Raw genomic sequence first — 16944 nt, forward strand, 5'->3', positions numbered from 1 at the left:
ACATGATGTAGTGTGATGATACATGACGTTGTGATGATACATGACGTAGTATGATACATGACCTAGTGATATGATATGTGATTGAGTGTGATGATACATTATTTTGTGTGATGATCATTATGTAGTGTGATGATCATTATGTAGTGTGATGATATATGACGTTGTGATAATACATGACGAAGTGTGATACATGACCTAGTGATATGATACATAATGTAGTGTGATAATACATGATATAGTGTGATGATACATGACGTTGTGATGATACATGACGTAGTATGATACATGACGTATTGAAATGATACGTGATTGAGTGTGATGATACAGAATATAGTGTGATAATACATTATGTAGTGTGATGCTTTATGATGTAGTGATAATACATGATGTAGTGTGATGATACATTATGTAGTGTGATGATACATTATATAGTGTGATGATACATGATGTAGTGTGATGATACATTATTTTGTGTGATGAAACATTATGTAGTGTGATGATACATTATGTAATTTGATGATACATTCTGTAGTGTGATGATACATGACGTTGTGAAATGATACGTGATGGAGTGTGATAATACATAATGTAGTATGATAACACATTATGTAGGGTGATGATACATGACGTTGTGATGATACATGACGTTGGGATGATACATGACCTAGTGATATGATATGTGATTGAGTGTGATGATACATTATGTAGTGTGATGATCATTATGTAGTGTGATGATATATGACGTTGTGATAATACATGACGAAGTGTGATACATGACCTAGTGATATGATACATAATGTAGTGTGATAATACATGATATAGTGTGATGATACATGACGTTGTGATGATACCTGACGTAGTATGATACATGACGTATTGAAATGATACGTGATTGAGTGTGATGATACATAATGTAGTGTGATGATACATTATGTAGTGTGATGATACATTATGTAGTGTGTTGATACATGATGTAGTGTGATGATACATTTTTGTGTGTGATACATGATATAGTGTAATAAAACATTATTTTGTGTGATGATACATGATGTAGTGTGAGGATACATGATGTAGTGTGTGATACATTATTTTGCTTGATGATACATTATGCAGTGTGATGATACATGATTTAGTGTAATGATACATGATGTAGTGTAATGATACATTATGTAGTGTGGTGATGCATGATGTAGTGTGATGATATGTGATATAGTGTAATGATACATGATATAAGATAATGATACATGATATAATATAATGATACATTATGTAGTGTGATGATAAATAATGTAGTGTGATGATACATAATGTAATGAGATGATACATGATGTAATGGAATGATACATGATGTAGTGAGATATTACATGATGTAGTGTTATTATACATGATGTAGTTTGATAATACATGATGTAATGTAATGATACATAATGTAGTGTGATATTACATGATTTAGAGTGATGATACATGATGAAGTGTGATGATACATGATGTAGTGTGATATTACATGATGTAGTGTGATAATACATGATGTAATGTAATGATAAATAATGTAGTGTGATGATACATGATGTAGTGTGATGATACATGATGTAGTGTGATATTACATGATGTAGTGTGATGATAATGATGTATTGTAATGATAAATAATGTAGTGTGATGATACATGATGTAGTGAGATGATAAATAATGTAGTGTGATAATATAAGATGTAGTGTAATGATACATGATGTAGTGTGATGGTACATGATGTAGTGTGATGGTACATGATGTAGTGTGACAATAGATGATGTAGTGTAATGATACATGATGTCGTGATGATACATGATATAGTGAGATGATACATGATGTAACAAGATGATACATTATGTAGTGTGATGGTTCATGAATTAGTAAGATAATACATAATGTAGTGTGATAAAACATGATGTAGTATGATGTTTATATGAAAATAAATATATTAAAAAAAACACCTAAAAAACACTCGATAGCTTCTTGTTTTTATCGGTTCATGACGCCAGGCGATATATGCAGATTACTACAGGTTAATTACTGACATTACAGACATCAACAGTTTGGCCTCGTCGGCGATCGACCTCGTGCGGGACGTCCACGTGTGACGTCACGTCAACAGGACAACCAAATTCAGCTTGTCCATTTGAGAAATCGCTTCCAAACGGCAAGTNAACGACGTAGTGTGATGATACATGATGTGGTATAATACATGATGGAGTGTGATGATACATGATGTATTGTAATGATACATGATGTAGTGTGATGATACATGATGTAATGTAATGATACATGATATAGTGTGATACATGATGTATTGTAGTGATACATGATGAAGTGTGATGATACATGATGTAGGGAGATGATACATAATGTAATGTGATGATACATGATGTAGTGAGATGATATATGATGTAGTGTGATGATACAAGATGTAGTGTGATGATACGTGATGTAGTGTGATGTTACATGATATAGTGTGATACATGATGCATTGTAATGATACATGATGAAGTGTAATGATACATGATGTAGTGTGATGATACATGATGTAGTATGATACATGATGTATTGCGATGATACATGATGTAGTGTGATGTCACACGATGTAGTGTGATGATACATGATGTAGTGTGATGTTACATGATATAGTGTGATACATGATGCATTGTAATGATACATGATGAAGTGTAATGATACACGAAGTAGTGTGATGATACATGATGTATTGTGATGTTACATGATATAGTGTGATACATGATGCATTGTAATGATACATGATAAAGTGTAATGATACACGAAGTAGTGTGATGATACATGTTGTATTGTGATGTTACATGATATAGTGTGGTACATGATGCATTGTAATGATACATGATGAAGTGTGATGATACATGGTGTATTGTAATGATACATGATGAAGTGTGATGATACATGGTGTAGTGTGATGATACATGATGGAGTATGATGATACATGATGTAGGGAGATGATACATAATGTAATGTGATGATACATGATGTAGCGTGATGTTACATGATATAGTGCGATACATGATGCATTGTAAGGGTACATGATGAAGTGTAATGATCCACGAAGTAGTGTGATGATAAATGATGTATTGTGATGTTACACGACGTAGTGTGATGATACATGATGTAACTAGTGTGATACATGATGTATTGTGATGTTACATGATATAGTGCGATACATGATGCATTGTAAGGGTACATGATGAAGTGTAATGATTCGCGATGTAGTGTGATGATACATGATGGAGTGTGATGATACATGATGTAGCGTGATGATACATGGTGTAACAAGATGATACATGATGCGATGTAGTGTGATGATACATGATATAGGGAGATGATAAATAATGTAGTGTGATGATACATGATATAGGGAGATGATAAATAATGTAGTGTTATGATACATGATGTAGTGAGATGATACATGATGAAGTGAAATGATACATGATGTAGTGTAATGATACAAGATTTAGTATGAAGATTAATGATGTAGTCAGATGATACAGGATGTAGTGTGATGATACATGGTGTATTGTAATGATACATGATGAAGTGTGATGATACATGATGTAGTGTAATGATACATGTTGTACTGTGATAATACATGATGTAAAAAGATGATACATGATGTAACACGATGATACATGATGTAACAATTTGATACGTGATGTAACAAGATGATACATGGTGTAGTGTGATGATACATGATATAGGGAGATGATAAATAATGTAGTGTGATGATACATGATGTGGTATAATACATGATGGAGTGTGATGATACATGATGTAACAAGAGGATACATGATGAAGTGTGATGATACATGATGTAGTGGGATGATACATGATGTAGTGTGGTGATACATGATGTAACAAGATAATACATGATGTAACAAGATGATAAATGATGTAACAAGATGATACATTATGTAACAAGATGATACATGAAGTAACAAGATGATACATGATGTAGCGTGATGTTACATGATATAGTGCGATACATGATGCATTGTAAGGGTACATGATGAAGTGTAATGATCCACGAAGTAGTGTGATGATAAATGATGTATTGTGATGTTACACGACGTAGTGTGATGATACATGATGTATTGTGATGTTACATGATATAGTATGATACATGATGCATTGTAATGAGACATGATGAAGTGTAATGATACACGAAGTAGTGGGATGATACATGATGAATTGTGATGTTACATGATATAGTGCGATACATGATGCATTGTAATGAGACATGATGAAGTGTAATGATACATGATGTAGTGTGACGTTACATGATATAGTGTGATACATGACGCATTGTAATGATACATGATGAGGTGTAATGATACACGAAGTAGTGGGATGATACATGATGAATTGTGATGTTACATGATATAGTATGATACATGATGCATTGTAATGATACATGATAAAGTGTAATGATACACGAAGTAGTGTCATGATACATGATGTATTGTGATGATACATGATGTAACAAGATGATACATGATGTAGTGTGATGATACATGATGTAACACGATGATACATGATGTAACAAGGTGATACATGATGTAACAAGATGATACATGATGTAACAAGATGATACATGATGTAACAAGATGATACGTGATGTAGTGTAATGATACATGATGTAACAAGATGATACATGATGTAACAAGATGATACATGATGTAACAAGATGATACATGATGCAGTGTAATGATACATGATGTAGTGTAATAATACATGATGCAGTGTAATAATACATGATGCAGTGTAATAATACATGATGTAGTGAGATTATACATTATGTACAATGCAGTTTGATGGTTAGGTAGTGTGATGATACATGATTTAGTATGAAGATTAATGATGTAGTCAGATGATACATGATGTAATGTGTTGATACATGATGTAACAAAATGAAACATAATGTAACAAGATGGTACACGATGTAGTGTAATGATACATGATGTAACAAGATGGTACATGATGTAGTGTAATGATACATGATGTAACAAGATGATACATGATGTAGTGTAATGATACATGATGTAACAAGATGATACATGATGTAGTGTAATGATACATGATGTAGTGAGATTATACATTAGGTAGTGTGATGATACATGTAATGATACATGAAGTAGTAAGATAATATATAATGATCAAACATGATGTAGTAAGATGTATATACAAAAATAAATATATTTAAAAAAAAAAACACTCGATCGTTTTTTGTTTTTATCGGTACATGCTCATACACTGTTTATTATAAATATATATATATATACGTGATTTACTGATCATGATGTCCCCGCTGCGGACCGTTTATAGTGTACACTTTGACTATAAAATATAGTTATAAGATATTCAACTATAAATATCATGTTCGAAGTCCGGACGAGTTATCCTATCTTGACGGTCCTCACCAGCTCCGGTCCTGCTCAGCCCCGGTCCCAGTGAGAGACAGCGCAGCTGTCTGACGCCACTCGTGCAGTCCGTTCAGCCCCGGTCTCAGTGCGAGACAGAGCAGCTGTCTGACGTCACTAGTACTCCCCTCAACTGCATCCACGAGCACCGCAGCCTGTGAGATACTCTGTTCACATAACCTTGGTAAGTCTTGATTCTTCTTTCAAACTGTGCTGTCAGATAATGCTTACCAGGGACGGATAACATATAAACTGTGACGCCCTCATCTTCCATTGTATATAGCATGTCCCTATGATCCGTATTCTTGTTATACTTCCTGACCAGCTCGGCAATAGTAACGTATAAGTAAAGCTGCAATATATGATATAAACCTGATACATGTAGATATGTATAGTGTTTGTATACACAACCTGTTGAAAGCGAAAGTGCAAATGTTTAACCGAGCGATTCCGCGAACTCTTCGCTACTACACCCCTGTCTAAATAACGAGGGCTTTTCTTATCACCATTTAACCTTTGTTTTCAGTCGTTGGGCATTATAAACTTATTATATTTATTACTTAAATTACATACTTTACACAATAAGGGGAGGAGAACGAAATAAAACATACATGTAGTATAACTTTACAGCGATGATAACCAATTGTATATAAAACACAATTATTGTTGTATATTGTTGTTGCTGTTGTATATATAGTATTTTCATTAGAGATACGGGGTCCCCACTGGTTTTTTAGCCCACCATCAGATTGGTGGGCTCTTCAAATCACCCTGCGTCCGTGGTCCATGGTCTGTGGTCCGTCCGTCCGTCATTCCGCCCGTCCTGAAACAATTCTTGTTATCACTATTTATCAGAAAGTACTGGAGGAATATTTCCCAAATTTCACATGAAGATCCACCATGGTCCGTAGTTATGCATACCATTTTTTGGGACTGATCACAAAACAAAAATGGCCGACAGTCAGCCATCTTGAATTTGAGAGTTAAAGTTTGGTAGCGCTATTTATCAGAAAGTACTGGAGGGATCTTTCTATAATTTCACATGAAGGTTCCCCACGGTCCCTAGGTATGCATATCTGGGAACAAGCAGCACTGAAAACGAAATCTTTGTCGGGAAAATACATCTTCAAAGGTCAGGGACCACCTTGAGCGAGAAAGATCGCGAAAGAGCAACAAAAGCCGTGAAGAACTTGCATAATAATACCTCGTTGCCGAAAAGACTAATAAAAATAGAGAAAATGTTTTGTTTCTACACAAAAACAGACCAAACGATATTTAACAGGAAATCAGTATAGGTATAACAGAGGTTAAATGTAAAAACAGAGCACTAAATATGAAAGAAACGGAATTCAATATAAAAAGAAATTTAAACTACGATGTATTTGAAAAAATTGTCAGTAAAATGTAGGGCGGGGTATGTTGCTATATACACACAAGCTATTGAAAGCATCAGAAGTTAAGATGGAAACAGTGTTTCAAGAAAATATATTTGTAGAAAGATCGCTGCAAGAACAAAACAAACTTTAGTAGGGCTTATCGACAGATCTGACAGCGGATGTACAGAAAACAGCGACCGACTTCGGCAGTTATTTGATGAAACGGTCAGCAAATGATATAATAGTTCAGTTCTCATGGGGGTTTCAATTTCCCAGATATAAACTGGGATTTATTGAAGACCAGAGGAGACAGTGAAAACACAGGACTCTCAATTTGTACAAAACTTACAAGACAAATATCTATAGCAACAAGGTATACCAACAAGGTGGAGAGGAACAGATACACCGCATGTTTTGGATCATATCATCACAAACTACGAAAATCTTGATGAAAATTGACACAACGTATTTGCTGTTATACGGATGGTCGGGTGGTGCTTTCACCAAGGCGGCCGGGGTTCGATTCCCCGATCGGACGTGAAAAAGTTGGGGTCACCTGCCCGATCACGTGGATTTTCTCCGGGTACTCCGGTTTCCTCCCACACTAAGACCCCAACAAGAGTGATTACTTTAAGTTGAAATAACTTGTTACATAATTGTTGTAAAATAAATAAAGTGTATATTAACTGTATATTATACAATTGTTTAATGTTTTAGTCCAGTGTAGAGGAGCTCTATGTCCTGTATTGGAATGCCCCCTTTTCAGGATCGTATTCGCTAACAACTATAGTTATAGACTATACGGCATAGAACTATTCTTAATTCGGGCTCTATATATTTTTCTCAATTAATACATGTACGAACCCTTTATGACCATATACACTGTTATTTTAATTTAGTTTATAAATATATATATATATACGTTATTTGCTGATCATGATGTCCCCGCTGCGGACCGTTTATAGTGTACACTTTGACTATAAGATATAGTTATAAGATATTCAACTATAAATATCATGTTCAAAGTCCGGATGAGTTATCCTATCTCTAACTTTAACTTTAACTTCACCTTTCAACTCTAACTTTAACTTTAACTTTTAACTCTAACTTTAACATTAAATCGTGTTTTGGGACTGATCACAAAAACCAAGATAGCCAACAGCCAACCATCTTTAATTTGAGAGTTAAAGTTTTTAGCATTATTTCTCAGAATGTACAGGAGGTGTCTTTCTCAAATTTCACATGAAGGTTCCCCATGGTTCCTAGTTATGCTTATCACATTTTTGGACTGATCTGAAAACCAATATGTGGACAGGCGGCCATCTTGTTACAGTTTAAGTTTGTAATCGCTATTTCTCAGAATGTACGGGAGGAACCTTTCTCAAATTTGATATGTAGGTTCCCCTAGGTTGTTAGCTGTATATGTTAACTTTTGAGGTTGATCAAAATACTGATTAAGATGGCAGACAGGCAAACTGATCAAACAGATCAGAGAAAAGAAGAGAAATTATCAAACTGACATAGAACTAATGAAGATGGTACGATGGTGGGTTCCAAGATCCCTCTTGGATATCGTGTTTTACCTTGCTTTTTTTTCATGTGGTTAAAATTAACACAGGTGCGCAGGAAGACAACTAAAATATTAACAACCTTTAATTATATATTTTGAAAATTATCTGATGATTAAGTGAACTCATTCTTTTGTTTGAATTTGATCGGTTCATTCACAAATCGTTTAACTCCGTGATATTTATGAAGTATTAACAATACCAAGGGAAGGGAGATAACTCGAGCAGTAAGACGATAACTGTATTACGCAGAGATCGTTACCTCTCATTATAATTATATCAATTTGTAAGATGATAAATGGTTTAGTCCTCGGGGTAAGAAAAGGGCCCTTGCTGCATGCATACTGAACATCGAAAAATGACTTTTAAGGCACCGATGCCGTGCAACTGTAATTGTAAAGATATTGTTGCGACTGTGTACATGATGTTATATTCTAACTATAACATGCTTACTGTTTTTTTAACGAGTTTCATGAGCTGTAGATAGAGGTTCCCCAACACGTGGTGGTTGGTTATCCTGTTTATCTAACTCGAGTTAGTTAATCTTTAAATTCTAAAATTACCCAATGAGAGTTAGATCACATGATAACTAACCACCAGTCGTTGGGGGTCCTTTTTCTCCTACAACATCAAATTAAAAATAGCATTACCGACCTCGATGTTTACAAGTCATCTTACCGTTTCGACCTCGTTTAGGTCGTTTTGTTAAATAAAAGTTTACAAAGTTAAACAAAAGCTGACAATTTAAATAATGAAATGAGTTGGTTCTACTGTTAAATTCTGTACAGATTTGGGAACTGTTTCATCGCATTTTGTGGAATTATTTCATTTTAGGCGTTATTCCGTTGCTATTGATTAGAAGGAATTAAAACAAAATGAGTTAAATATTGTTGTTTTGTCATTTTGTTACGTCATGTGATAAACAGAATCTCACATGAGTTTCCATTTGATGTGAGATTTATGAAATTCGTTAAGAATATTTTAATTTTGCTCGGCAGATCCTCGCAAAATTAAAACATTCTCAACTCGTTTCAAAAATCTCATATCAAATGGAAACTCATGTGAGATCCTCCCTCTATTTCCGCTGAGTTATTATTTACACTGTACATATAACTGAATACATAAATTTGTTGTTACAAAATAATTGATAAAAGTATATATATATATATTTACATTCTGTGTTGCATTTGCCTATATGTCGTTAGTAAACCAAATTGCAGTATCACAGACTGTATACTGCAATTTACAGTGATACGGCCAGTGTAGGAATACAACTGATACAAGGTATACAAACATGGCCGCCAGTCACATCCGATATCAATAGGCCTATAGCCAGATAACTTTCTGGGTTCGTTAGCATTTAGCAATGTAGGTCATCCCAAAAAATAGAACAACTTGACAAATTATGACAACATAAATTTATTATAAGATGTGTAGGTACCACAAAAATATTGTCAGCGCCATTCTAGATACGAAATTACCAAGTTTGTCAACGTCATCACACAGGGGCTCGGTTTCGAAATTTTGAGTTATGCATAACATCAGTGAATAACCACAACACTAAAATTCAGCATTTATAAAACCTGGAAAAAGTCGAGGGTATCGACAAGGTTTTAGAATGTGTATGAATACCTTTTTTTAGTGTTGTGGTTCTTCAGTGATGTCACCCACTACTCAAAATCACGAAACCGAGCCCCTGTAAACGTCGTCTGCTAGCGATGCTAATCTGACCGATTAGACATGGAATCTGTTTTATACGTACTGTCCTTGGAATCGTTATCGCCTACTGAAAGGACCACTTTAATTAAAAAACTTCGAGTATAAATGCTTCTGAAAATAACGTAATATTCCAGTCGATAAAAACATAAGCGTTTCCGAGGAAACAATAAAGTCCGTTCAGCGCCGCATCACTTTCAAATACATATAATCTATCAATGCGCGAAAACGGGCGACATTCTATTTATCTGTCACAAAAATTGCATTCATATCGACTGCATACTGCATCTGGTAACAGTTCAATGCTTAAATATTATATAGTAGATAATAAAGAAACAAATTCTTGCGAAGGTAAATATAAAATAAAACAGCAAGTATAGAAGACTTCCCGCCGGGCCTTCTGCCTTCTTGGGCTTCTTTAATATATATATATATCTTGTCGTAATACGCTAAATCAATACACACAATGTGTACTCATCTATTAGAAATTATCTGTAATAAAGATTGGACATATTGTACATACTAATTGAAGACAAACGAAATTCCTCTAGTTTACATTGGCTTATATCATATACTTTTTTACCGCCTATCAATTAATTAAATAGTCCATAATCGGATTGGCCATGCACATAGACGCTTAACATCAAACCGTGAATGTTCAGTATTTTACTGACCTTTCATTTCTAATTTAAGTTAATACGTTTTCTTGTAATATACTTAGGTAGCTACAATAGCCAGAGAAATGTCAATTGATTACTTCATGACTGGTTAAAGATGTACAAAGTATTTATTGCAAAGAATGTTAGCTATGTTCTTTAGGCAAAACTTCGAAAATAAATCCTATTGATAATTTTGTACAGAAAAAAAACTATTTATCCTTATTAATTGTGTCGGGACCCGAGTGGTGTTTGGCCTCTTATTAACATGAAGAAGGGGAAAATCGTTCTGAGTGTGCCACTTATATATAAGTACATTTCTAATTATTAATTCCGAAATGCAGTCTTGATCAGACCTGGCAATAAAATTAGTGTTTTCAGGATAGTCTTTTCCTTTTTTTTTTTTTTTTTTTTTTTTTTTTTTTTTTTTATACATTTTAACATTTTAGGATGTTTTTGCCATTAATCAATATTGAATTGGCGTAAAGTGCTTTTGATCACATTCTTATGCATATTTCATCATATCTTTTACAGTATATTGATCTGGAATGTTCTGAAAGGTTTGATTTGAACACTTAAAAATATTTCTGGTCTTAGGACTGATAGTCATTTCATGTCAACTCATAGACATTCAAAAAATGCCAAACACTTTTTACAATTTAAAGAAAGTCAGTATCCTGGTTACATGTAACAGGTTTCAATTAGTGTCGATATATTGACATTTCTTCTGTAAACTCTAGATAGGCTTACAAACCCAAATTTTATAGTTGCATACAAGAGCACTAAGACAAGAAGTGGTTCCTGGTTCCCTCCGTCTACTCTTTTGACGTAAAATCACGAATGTTACATCGGATTGACGTTCGAGCGTCTACCTGCATTCGCTGTCACACATGCGCATTACCTTAAACTGTTTAAACTTAAAATATTTGTGTTAACAGCATGTTTAAAATACAACATGATCTAAGCGAAAATATGTAAAACGATTAAAACTAGGTTAAAGATGATACAGCGCGTATTGAAGACTGTGATCAATTGTGTGACATAGGACTCGGGAAATATCAACAAGGGAATTTCAAGTAAATTTAATCTATTATTATTTCAGCAATTCGCTTTTTTCTATAAATCGACATGAACTAATAAAACTAAAACAGAAAACACGAATGTCACTTTCCAACAATATAAGTCGATGCAAAACTATTGTGTTAAGAAAGTTTCCCAAACGATCGAAAAAAAGCAAAAAAATATAAACACCCAATAGGACGAATACTATTTATGATACACAATTAAAGTCAGTGTGATACATTTTTATGTTATATTTACTTTTAACAACATTTCTTAAAGTGTCTAATGTCTTTATCTTTTCAGGTCAAAGAGATTAGGAAACGAATGCAACAATGGCAGAAGGTGGATTCCTACCAGATAAACACGTGAACTACGACAACATTCTTCTTGAATGTCCCATTTGTTTGGAGCAGATGCAAAAACCGAAGTCTCTCCCATGTTTACATTCCTTTTGTGAGGAATGCCTCAGTACATACATCGTCACTGACTTGTCTGGTGAGATGGCCGCCGTGACGTCATTTCCCTGCCCTGTATGTAGACAGATCACATCGCCTGTCAATCACTCTGAGAGTAAAGAGATGTGGGCACAACAGTTTCCTACGAACAGTATGGTTAAGGAATCTACGAGCCGAACAAAGGAGTCAGATGCTCCACTTAATTGTGGTCCTTGCAAGAAGACAAAAAACATGGAAACACCGGCTACAACGTTGTGTAAAACGAATGGCATGCTGTTTTGTGACCATTGTAAAGTTAACGTACATGATATCCTACACGAAATATGTGACATTGTAACTCTCAATGAGGCACATCATGACGTGACCTGGAAACGAACGTCGTCAAGAACATGTTCCAAACACAAGGAGAAGATGGACTGTTATTGTGAAGATCATAAGTTCATTGGGTGCAACAAATGCATTATCACAAATCACCGACGCTGTGACGAAGTGCATACTATCAAAAAGTATTGTGAGAAACAGAAGGATAACTCCAGGCTTGATGACATAGACAATTCTCTCGAAAAAGCAGCCAACGTCATGGAATTGTTGTTAAATGCTTTTGACCAAGAGGTAGAATCCTTGCAGCGATGTCAGGATGTTGGCTTAAGCAGTATTTCAGATCTCCGACAGAGAATCAACACATATCTCGATAAGAAACAGGAGGAGATAACTCAAGAAATGATTTCAAATTGCAAAGCTGAGAAAGCTAAAGTTGATTTATCAAAGCAGAAATGTAGCCGACTGAGGGCTGCCATTCAGAACACAAAGGAAGCGTCAAGGACGGCACTTCGAACGGACGATAATTTCGAGATGATACAACTGTTCCTGAGAGGTCAGACAGAGATTAGGGCGTGTAATGATCTTATTGACGATATCACGCACTCATCGAAGTCCGTAAGCATCAAGCACGATATTGACAGGACGCACACTACTATTGACAAGGCAAGCGCTCTAACGTTAGGAAGAATTCTAGTGAAGGAAAACTCTTGTATCAAACCTGATGGTGTCGAATATATACCAAATGTAGGCATACTATCAAAATGTCGTGTGAGGAAAATAAGAACATGCAATATCAGGCTTCCTTCACGAACGGAAAAATGTTCCCCTCGCGGAGTATTGTTGATGCCGAATGATCACATTATAATAAGCGATCATTCAAATGGAAAAATAAAGATGTTTTCCGAAGAAGAGAACTGTTTGGATGAGTTGAAGATTGGCGGATATCTACGCGATATTTGTATCGTAAACAACAACACAGTGGCAGCTGCTTCATTTTCAGGAGAACAAGGCAGAATACAAATAGTGGAAATAATATCCTCTAAGTTGAGTCTCTCATCCAGCATAACGATATCAGGCAACACGGATTGTCATGGTATAGCATTCTTTGATGGGGCATTCATTGTGAGTACACCAAAGGACATTCGAAGTGTGACATTGAAAGGCAAAACTATGGTATCATGCGGATTAGGGGCTGAATGCTGCCATCTTGCCTACTGTCCAAAACAGAAGAAAGTATTTGCCAGCTTAAACACATCTACATGGGGTGCAGTCGCTCTTACAAGACTCTCCGCATGGATAAAAACAGATATGTTGATATCTGGAGTTGTCAAGAACGCGATGGGAGTAGACCTAGACCGCGAGGGGAATGTGTACGTTTGTGGTCAAGCGTCCAACAACGTAGTCCAGATTTCCTCAGATGGGAGCAAGGTTAGGGAACTTCTGACGTCAAAGGATGGTATAGACAAACCCAGGGCCATATCTGTGTGTGGGGACAAATTGGCAATCACCAACGAATCCTTCACACAAAATGATCAAATACATGTATATCAGCTCTACTGACTCTACTCACGTATCGTCACTTCCGTTAAGTCCCAAGCCGATCTTGCCAATAGACCGGGCAACAGGGAATGTTTTCAAAGTGCATTTGTTGGACATGGTTAGTGAAGTAAATCATGACTCATTTACATACTATCTTAGACGTACATATATGTGTTAATTCCTTAACTGATGTGAAGTGTTCGTTTGCTAAATCCTCAATACCAATACTGCTGAAATATGTCTTGCATAACGCAAATATTCTTCTTAGATTGAAGTGACAAAAACAAACCATTGTATACGTCAAATCCAACAAAAATTGAAATGAGCTAAAAGTTGATGTATACTTTTCTTTGTAAGCATACTCAAAATCAACAAATATAGCTGCTGTAATTTCAGTCGAAGCTCATTTCGTCTTCGTATATACCTTATATTTTTTACAAATTATCTCGTAAAATCAAAAGAAAGAAATAATGCATTTATTTAATCGTTTATTTGATATTTAACTGGAATAACGACTGTACGTTTTTCTTTATTTTGATTATTCAACAATTGCTCCATTATAGTGCATTTCTGCCTTTTTCGTTTAATGCTGTTTTAAATTGAACTGTTAAATTCATGACGTGTGCCAAGGTTTCTGTCCAATTACTTTTTTCAAACCCCTAAGCGGCGCGAAGCGCAGCAGGGTAAGATCTGTAAACACTTCCACTGTCCACTTCCGGTGCTTCCCCATGCGTGAAAGCCTTCTGGAAAATTGAGGCCGCATACCATCTATTAAATATGATCATTAACCCTACTATCTCCGTATTTATTACATTTACCGGTGAAACATCAGGAATTTTACTATGATAACATATTTTATCTTAACTGCAGTCAAGACAAAGAAATGTTATATCGAGATATCATTCTTAATATTGTCCAATCAGAACGGTACTTCACTGTAAAGAGTTTTAGTTTCAAATTCAGATGAAGCGACGGCAATGTAAGTGGCTGCTTTAAATTTGTTCAACTTTTGCAACATACATTAATGTATTTACATAACTGCACCATTGATATCATTTTCGTTTGGAAATCTTACCAGATAAAACTAGCAGCAACGGCAAAATTGCATTGAGCACCGCATTCAAAATGGCGCTCTGCATTGTTGTCAAGCATGACGTCATTAAAACTTTACATTGGTAGATTGTGTACATGTCTATAGCAGTCATCCGTAATTTCAACAGTTTTCTACCGATCTGAGTGAGAAATCGCGGCTGCTTCTTAAGTGCGCGGAAACCGATAACACAATATATTATCAGTTTCAAGTTCAGATGAAGTGACGGTAGAATAAGCGTTTGTTTTTATGCACCTCTGCAACATAAATAATAGCATTTACATAACTACACAATTGTTATAATGTATTTGTGTAAACCTTAATTACCAGATAAAAGCATTAAACGGCAGAGTTCCGTTGAATGACACATTCAAAATGGCGCTCTGCTTTGTTGTCAAGCGTAAGCGTGACGTCATTAGAACTAGCATCAAACATAACGCTACAAATGCCTGCACTTTTCTGATGTAGCAACATATGCAACGCGTTACTTTTTTTTAAATTAAATGAATAGAAAATGTAATGTTTTTTCCATTGAATATCATATATATTTCTGTCGTATCGTATCGTTCATTGTAGTATTCCTCTTATGATCTACAGAATAAATAGGATAAAGAATAGGCTTACAGGACAAATATTAACAAATATGTTTCAATATGCAATACTACGAAACTGACGTTTGCATTTTATCGTGCAATTAAAAATGTACATTTTTTGTGCCTTGGGATAGTTATTGAGTAGCAATAGTGTAACATGTGAGGATATTGAGAGATCATCAACAATTATTACCGATAAAATTAATGTCATTAACAAAAACTATGGAAGAATAAATTCAATATGCAGGATCCGTTCTCTCAGTTGGCATCTGTCAGATAGTGATTTTAATGTAAAGATTGCGTGTCGAGCAGCTTTACTGCATTTTCCTGTTTCCATTATTCAGTCTTTGCGTATTGCAGAGTTATCTTCTCTTGAGAACAGGTATTGCTTGTTACGTCATTGGTTTGTGAGAGTAACGTCATCAATTTTTGAGAAAATGACGTAATTTTCTCACACAAACCAATGACGTAACAATCAATACCTGTTCTCAAGAGAAGACAACTCTGCAATACGCAAAGACGGAATAGACACGTAGTTGTCCCCGCCGATGATCATGGGTAATCTTGTTTACTTCGTTGGTGTCGTAATCGACAGAAAGGTTTCTTTGTGAAAAACCCTTTGCAAAAACGCGTTGATTATCCTGACATTTCCTACAAACACTTCTTATTAAAACATCTCGCTCAAGTTTGATTTTTGCCGGGATTTACGTGCATACAACTTGACGGTTTATTGATAAATGAGTATTTGGAAATTGTTTAAAGAAATCCCATGGAAAAGCAGATGTGTATGCTTCAACATAAACAGCTGTTTTATGGGTCTCATAAGATAATCTTAACAAATCACAGAATTTGTAGCAAAGAAAAAATATTAAATTTGGAATCAAATGGAAATATTCCACAATATAACATTCGTTAGGTACAATTTTGACATAAAAGAAATTAAGAAAACGGGTCTATACTTTCAAAAAGATACCATGTCCGACAAAGTAAGATGGCTTTTCTTATTGCAAATAAAATATTAAAATGTTTTATGGTGCTAAGCTGTTAAACATGTCTAAAATATTGAATTCAAAACCATCAACCAATATACTATTTGC

At 35.0% G+C, this 16944-nt stretch overlaps 1 protein-coding gene across 1 annotated transcript; it reads left to right on the plus strand.

The window, feature by feature from the left end:
- Positions 1-5413: 5413 nt before the first annotated feature.
- On the plus strand, positions 5414-15961 carry LOC110451323. The gene is made up of 2 exons (XM_021499255.1): positions 5414-5655; positions 12153-15961. The coding sequence occupies exon 2, from the start codon at positions 12182-12184 to the stop codon at positions 14183-14185; it is 2004 nt and encodes a 667-aa protein (XP_021354930.1). The 5' UTR covers positions 5414-5655; positions 12153-12181; the 3' UTR covers positions 14186-15961.
- The last annotated feature ends 983 nt before the right edge of the window (positions 15962-16944 follow it).

The sequence above is a fragment of the Mizuhopecten yessoensis genome, unplaced genomic scaffold (genome assembly GCF_002113885.1).
Source record: "Mizuhopecten yessoensis strain PY_sf001 unplaced genomic scaffold, ASM211388v2 scaffold5945, whole genome shotgun sequence".
Lineage (NCBI taxonomy): Eukaryota > Metazoa > Mollusca > Bivalvia > Pectinida > Pectinidae > Mizuhopecten > Mizuhopecten yessoensis.

Bases quoted from the DNA above. Each gene is read 5' to 3' on its own strand.
- LOC110451323 (XM_021499255.1), top strand. From the start codon at position 12,182: ATGGCAGAAGGTGGATTCCTACCAGATAAACACGTGAACTACGACAAC.